The sequence below is a fragment of the Poecilia reticulata genome, chromosome 11 (genome assembly GCF_904066995.2).
Source record: "Poecilia reticulata chromosome 11, P_reticulata-male-v2, whole genome shotgun sequence".
Lineage (NCBI taxonomy): Eukaryota > Metazoa > Chordata > Actinopteri > Cyprinodontiformes > Poeciliidae > Poecilia > Poecilia reticulata.
In genome coordinates this window covers 19221617-19229166 of record NC_088840.1, presented here as the reverse complement: position 1 = coordinate 19229166, position 7550 = coordinate 19221617, and the positions used below count along the sequence as shown (strand labels likewise).

Sequence of the window (7550 nt, the reverse complement as noted above, 5' to 3'; positions counted from 1 at the left end):
GGCCATCCGAGCAAACACAGAGCGGACCTGCTGAAGCCCTTATCTCATCTCTAGCTCATTCAGCCAACTGTCAGTGTAAAAACACACACCATGTCCGTCCATCATCACAGGAACCGATGCTTCAAAAGCAGCTTGAGGTTTGTTACATATGGGCCAACAGTCACAACTTGAGGTTGTCTTTGTGTACATGTGAAGAAAAGTAATGAGTGTTTTCTAAATGTGCTGCCTTCACTTGGAAGAAAACTCTTATTTGTGAAAGAGACCCGGATTTGTCTGATTTCATGTTGCAGACTTGAGAACAGCTAATGCAAAAATAACAAAAAACAACAAAAACAAACCATATTCTTATTCTTACATGTCGGGATATTTAATTAAAATGGAAGTTTTATGTGCAAAAACCTCAACTGCAACCCAACCAGTTTGAACAGTATCTACCCATTTTGCCCAAACGAGCTGTTAAATATTCAGCCAGAGTTGCACCAGTGGCTGGGTGATGTTTACAGTAACAAAGTTAAAGTGCTAATTGTCAGCACTTTATTCTGGATGTATAATTTTAACCCTATGTGGAATAAATGCAAATTTAAGGACTCAATGCTTCTTGTTAAAGTAACTGAAGTTATTTTCTATTATGGTCATCCCTCCCTGGGAAAACATTTAAATAAATCATAAAGAGACAGTTTTCATGCCCATGAGGAGCTACGTTAACGTCTCATCAGAACGATGTTTTCACAGTGATATTTTCTATGCTTCATGCAATCTATTGATTGCATGAAGCAATCAATAGATTACTTCATGCAAAAAAAATAAATAGATATATTTTTTTCTAAATTCTAAATTCCTAAATTTGTATCAAAATTAGGATTTTGATGCATGAAGCATCAAAATCCTAATTTTGATACAAATTTAGGAATTACCATTTTTGGACATCAGCCGCCCACTTACACAATCCGTTTTATATGCTGGAGATGAAAGCTTTAAATAGGAAGATAAATGGGAATAAAATCAAAACAATTAGTTCAAAGCTGTAGTAACGGAAATAATAAAATAAAAACCAAAAAAAAAAAAAGACGTGTTACAATAACTTGAAACAGAATGAAGTGCAGCTCAGAAATGTTTAAACATTGGAAATAATATTAAAACACAATAGAAAATTTTTTTAATATTGACTTTACACTTTTATACAAAAGTTTGATACAAAATATTTTTGGAGATTTGCTGAGACATTGCTTTTCTGTATGAAAAAAAGGCACATTAGCCCAAAACACCTTACATATTCAGCTTACATAAAATATGGAAAAGAGGGATTCTCCTCCAGACCAGGATCCATAACATATTATATTGCTTTCCTTATTCTTTCTGGTCTGAATAAACAGACCTAATAATCTGACATCAAAGTCCTCTGAAGAACAAACACACAAATACAAACATGAATATAGTTGTGTGAAAACTCCTGAACCACTCTTATTCCAACACGTCTCTTTTTATCCAAAGGTTTTTCCTCAGGACATCGATGACAAGTTCCTTCATATTGTGTCCTATTTTTATTCTAAGAATTTATATTTTTAGATGAGAAACATTTAGGAATGTTGTTTTTCCTTTTTTTAAAGCAAACACTATATTCATAAACAAAGATGCATTTCTTTGATATTTTCTTTGGTAAAACATAGGATGACGGCTTTTCTCAGAGCTTCCCATTTAAAAGGAGATTCTCTTTCGTAAACTGATAATCTGCTGTAGATTTAATGCTCCTCGTTTTTGGCCCCACTAGTAAAGATGTGTAAAGCACATGGGAGAGAGTTTTTTTATTATTATTATTATTTTAGAAAAATCCAACCTTATATTGTGGGGTCTCCAACTCCAGCACTTCCTCAGTATTGCACAGAGTTCTGCAGAGGCTCGCTAACAAGCCATTCATTGGATTCAGCTGTGTTGAAGGAACATTTATCTCAATCTCATATTAATATAGAATTGTTTTCAATACAATTTGCATATTTGAATCAGATTTAAATCAGACTACGGTGGCCTCAGAGGGTGTGTGGATGTTACACACACCCACTTCAACGTGTGAATCCAGACTTTAGGGGTGAATACATGGGCGTTAAAGCAGAACTTCCTGCAGCAAAGAGCCGTAAGACAAGTAAGCTCACTTTGAAGCTTTTACACATTTTAACCAGCCAGAGATCCTCGTAGTTCATTAGTTTTACTTGTCCAGTTTCCTCATATACTTATAAAGTCTCGCTTTGCCTCCATGTTTTGGCTAAATGCTCCTTTTAGCCAACGTCACTCTGATGCAGAAATACTTTGCTGTGCTTTCACAGACGTGAACTTTGACACTTCTTGCTGCATAAAATAAGCATAAACGATGCAACATTCCTACATTGTGAGTTTGATGCCTCATATCTGCAGCTGAACGAAAAGCCCGCTCTCCACTGGATTCACTTAACAGAGTGAAATTAAATCAACGTGGAATGAGAAGCTAACAACCTTCTCAAAAAGGTTTGGTTGAAAGCAGGTTATGAAGAGAAGGAGATGAGAGTGAGTCAGGAGTTTTGCACAGAGTTGCGTCCTCCTCTGCTCCTCTTCCAGGCTGTATGTCAAACAGCTTATAGTCCTTGCAGATATAATAATAACTAACCTTGCACATTACATCTCTGCATAGATGATCTTTTCTTTTTTTTTATACACAGAAATCCACCTGGCATTTTTGGTCAAGACATTCATCCAAAGCCAGACATAAAACATTAAAAAACAAAAACAATACAGGCACTTGAATACAAAATAAGCTGTATATTAGTGTATTAAATTCCTCTGTAATTTACATAGCTCCCTTCTGTGTGCAGCTCCGTTTATTTTCTATACCTGAAACGTTTTCTGTGAAGCTGAAACCGCTCTCCACTTTGGTGTGCATATATACTGTATAAATTCTTATTCATAAAGTGCAAATAGTACTTGGTTAAAACTGATGCATAGTTTGATCTCCCGTGTTTTGTTCCTGATTTGATTTATCTGGTAAAATATAAAAATGGAAAATCACTGTCATCTTCCAGTTTGTCTCCTCTGTCACACATCAGGTGGACTGAACAACTCCGTCCCACCTGAAAGTCCGTCCTTTCTAAGCCGTTTGGTTGTAATGCCTCAGTTCACCCTGCTGGGGGCAGCGCTTCTGCTGAGAGGTTACTTCTCGTCCACCACAATGATTTCCTCCAGCATCTTCTCCTCCGAGTCGGAGCAGTCCGACAGCTTGTCCAGGTACTCTACGTCGTCGAAGCGCTCGGCGATGCAGTGCGCGGTGAGGCGGGCCTCCGGGTCGTGGTCCCAGCACTCCTCTATAGAGCCGCACACCATCTGGATGCCCTGCAAGGGGGACCCCAGTCAGACGGTCAGTCACAGAGACGATTTGTATTCCAGACCGATCAACAAACTGTCCGGACATTCCTATCTACTTCTACTAACGATGGAGAAAATATGCTGTCATTTGTCAGAGATGGATCCTTACTTTAGGTAACTCAGAAGGTTTAGCTTTACTTTTATTGGAGAAATTAAATCTGAGAGAAATCAATTCTCTCTACTGTTAGAAAAAAGTTTGAGGGGTTGCCACCATTTATTAAAAAGGTTTGAATTGTAAAAGAAATAGAAAAACCATCAGTATCAACAATAACAGTCTTGTGATTGGAAAGTTTTGTAGGTTCGATCTCAGATTCCTCCCGTCACATGTTGACGTGCCCCTGGTAAGGCACTTAACCCCGACCTCCCTACCGATCTGCGTATGCGATTGTGTGAGTGCGACTCTAGCGTAAAGCGTTTTGAGTGGTCAAAATGATTGGAGTGCTATATAATCCATTTGCCATAAATAACTAAAAAGTTGAGAGACTGAGATTTTTAAAGCAATGCGCACTTTGGAAAATTAAGAATTAAAAAGAGGAAATTACACCTTACAATACAATAACATGAAAGGAGCATTGATTTTTAAAAAAATCTGCTTTTAATCCACTTTTTATTAGAAGTACTTGCTGAGGATGATTTATAAGCTTTTCCATAACCGGAGAAAGAAAAAAAAATCTTTCTTGCGACTCCAGAAACCAAACTCTTTTTAAAACGACTTCATGGAACAGCTGCATTTATACTGAAGACTGAAGTTAAATCACACACAAGTGGCTCACTTTACTAATTATGTGACATCTGAAGGCAACTGGTTGTATGTGATGTGTTGGTCCAAAACATAAAATCCCTCCACCCCCCCCCAAAAAAAAAGACACAGAGGTTTGAGGTGTAACGTGACAAAACGTTGAGAGGTATGAACACTTTTGCAAGGCGCTGCTTCTGTATTTGAAGATACGTCAAAGAGAAGCACGCAGCTGTTCAAACATCGCCATACGGAAAGGACAGAGTGGCGGCTCTTACTGCGTGGCTCGTCCAGCTGTTGGGGATCTCGGGTCTTCCTCTGTCTCGGAGGACGCTGTCCTTCATGCTCTCCACACATGGGTGCTCCCTCAGGTTCCCAAAGGGGGGCTTGTACTCCTTCACCTCTGCATGAAGGATCACACAAAACATGAACCAAAAAGGTAGCATCAACATTTTAAATTTGGACACATTTAACTGGCAGATACAACATACGATTCTTTTGTAGGTTGCTATAACTCAATACATTTCTGGAAGATAAATTGTCCCAGTAATTATTGTAATAAACTAATATAGATAATGGCATAATAATGCAAGTTCACCTTCTTAAACACCAACAAACTTTGAGTTTGTAAAAGAACTCTTAACACTGGAACAGGAAGATATTTTAAACATCCTAAGTCAAACACAACAAGTGAAAACAATAAATAAAACAAAAATAAAAAGCAGACACAACCAAAATTATGAATAAAATGGATTATGATGTCTCTGTAAACAAAGTCATATTAATCAGAATAGAGGTTATTGAGCTCCTTTTAATTCACCATGTGATTAAGTGATTGATACAACAATCACAGTAGAACTACAATTAACTACAATCCAGAATAAACATTATTAAACAAATCAAACTAATTAAAATGAAATGATCATTTTGCTTCCGTGTGAAAGAAACAAACTTCAGAGAATCTACAAAGCTCACAGATGTGCAAACAATGGCTTCTGGTACCTTTACAGTAACTTAACCTGAAGTTCTCCTTCAGGTTACTTCCACACAATACTGTTATGTTTGGTTTCGTCTAAAGATAGTGGGCTTTCTGACCGTCATTAAAGGAAAGCAGAAAACAAAATCGATTCAAAATCTGGACTCAAAAATGCAACTGAAAACACAAGATGGTACACTTGAGAATTTCCTCAAAATTCAGACACCTGTTCTGCTTTACAAGGCTGGCACATATTTTCCCATCTTCAGGTCTTTTTTCTTTTCCTTCCCTGAAGCATTTGTCAGAAATGTCTGTGCAAACTGTCTGGGACTCCATATGAGAAACTCTGCGTTTTGTATCTATACTGCCAACCTGGCTGCCTTTCCCCAAAACTCCCCGCTTTCTCTTTCTCCCTGATTAATGCTCCCCTCCTGACTACTGTCTGCTTTTCTGTTATTCTGCAAGTTCACATCCAGTCTGAAAAGTCCCAAGAACACAGTCGCAGCCAGACTTCTTGCACGAACTTGGAGATAACTTTGTTTTCGGAGACCTGACTAATCCACCGTCTGACTTTTACTAGGCTGTGGAGGCACTGACACTTGTTTTGCGCAGCGAAAGTCATGCGATGCAGTTGCATAAATGTTTATGACATATTAGAGAAGCTTACATTTGAGCATATGGCACAGACATAACCTACCATTAACTATAACTTATAAAGGCTCTAACCCCAATCAAGACAATAACGCCACTTCAGTGAAACCAAACTTGGTGGGGATTTTTTGTTTTTTCCCGTAACATTTGCAGATTGTGCAGTTGGGCAGTTTTTATCGCCAACACCCAATCTCTCTGCTCACACACATGTATGTACAACACCATCGGCCGCTACGGTCGCACACATCTCACAGCTCTGACATCTGGAAAACAGCTGCCTCTAACCTCTCCGCCCACTCTCCAGACTGGGCCAGCCTCTCCCTCTGGGGAATGAAAGCATTTCTACGTCTGCAGCTCCACAACCCGCCTCACTCCACTATTATCCCCCTTCTTGGCCCCACCCCGCTGAGGAACGCCGTCGTAGTCATTTCAAGCCCTAAATCTGGACCGGGTAAATTATACAGTGGAGAGATTCGAAGAAACAGAGATATAAAAGATCTAAGCGTCGAATCCAACTTTTTCCTTTTCTTGGCGTTGTGTTGAGCTTCCCCGACTTTAAAGTCGTAGAAGATAAAAGGACAGGAAAGCCATGTCTGATGTCTGACTGGCTGGTTCTGGGCTGGTTCTCCTTGTCTCAGATTAGGGTACCGGACGCAAGCAGAGGGCATCAAAGACAAAAGAAAGAGCGTCACCGAGTCTCAAAGAATCTGCGATATGTCTTGTTCAGTTTGTGTTAGTTTAGATGTATTCTTGCTCCAATTTTCTCCCAAGTGAGTTGAGTCATGGATGATTCACTCGGCACTTGGGACAATTTAGAAAAACAAGAGGTGGGGCATGAAAGCATGCAGCTCCTTTTCATTACGCTCTGCATATATCAATTTAATGCTCATGCACTTCTGATTCAGGAATAAATACAGCATATGGCATCGAAGCTGCTGTGAAAAGACTTCCAGGTAGCCGTAAAACCACACAAAAATAAAACGGCTAACAGCACAGCATGCATTCAGAGTTAGCTTTCTCTTAAAGGAACAGCGAAGACTTTCAGCAACAGGGATTCTGTGGCGTCGTTGATAGCCGTCAGTGTTTTACTCACAGAGGCAGAAGGACATTTGCAGAACCCGACTAACTGCTGGTTAAACTGGAGCCAGTTCTGGTACTGTTAGCACATTTTCAACCTCCCACTATCCTTTATTGAGACTCAAACTATCACTGCAAAGTAAATAACCTCTTAATATTGGCATGTTATTTCACTCTGCCAGTGGAAGTTGAACTTTTTAATCAACATTAAGGAATTACTAACTTAAAACAAGCTCCTGCTCTGGTTGAAAAGCTACTTTTAAGTTGATTTTGTCTAATTTCAATATATTTGATCTCAATGCAGTCTAGCAGCGCTTTGTCCATTTTAACACACTTATAAAGATTGCAATCGCAATTTTATTTATTAAAATTGCAAACTTATAAGGGAATATTTCTGCACAAGTGACTGGCTGGTTTACAGTTTATTTCATACAATTTATTTTAAACACACATGGCTATATCTCTCCTTTTTTAAAGAAAGAACTGGGAGGATTTAAACTATATAATCTGGAACTCCTTTCCAACCCATAAGGTCCTGATTCGACCCGCCAACGCTGCTGCACCCCATGTTTATGAGATAATCACCGCTACGAAGAGTTCGCCTGATCTGAGCAAGCTGCAGCTGTTTCAAACATCTTGAGGATGGTAGACAACCACCGAGTTTGTTTAAAAAAAAAATCTAAATATAGTTTAGAAAAACCTAGAAGAAGAGCGTGACATAGA

General features: G+C 38.9%; 1 protein-coding gene across 1 annotated transcript in view; it reads right to left on the bottom strand.

Moving 5' to 3' along the window:
• Nucleotides 1–1133: 1133 nt before the first annotated feature.
• LOC103472661 (TGF-beta receptor type-2-like) overlaps nucleotides 1134–7550 on the bottom strand; it is a 32666-nt gene continuing 26249 nt past the window's right edge. Inside the window, exons 6-7 of the mRNA XM_081612417.1 lie at nucleotides 4402–4526; nucleotides 1134–3354 (exon numbers count right to left, since the gene is read on the bottom strand). Coding sequence (XP_081468543.1) covers nucleotides 3175–3354; nucleotides 4402–4526 — 305 coding nt within the window. The 3' untranslated portion in view covers nucleotides 1134–3174. The remainder of the gene's footprint in view (nucleotides 3355–4401; nucleotides 4527–7550) is intronic.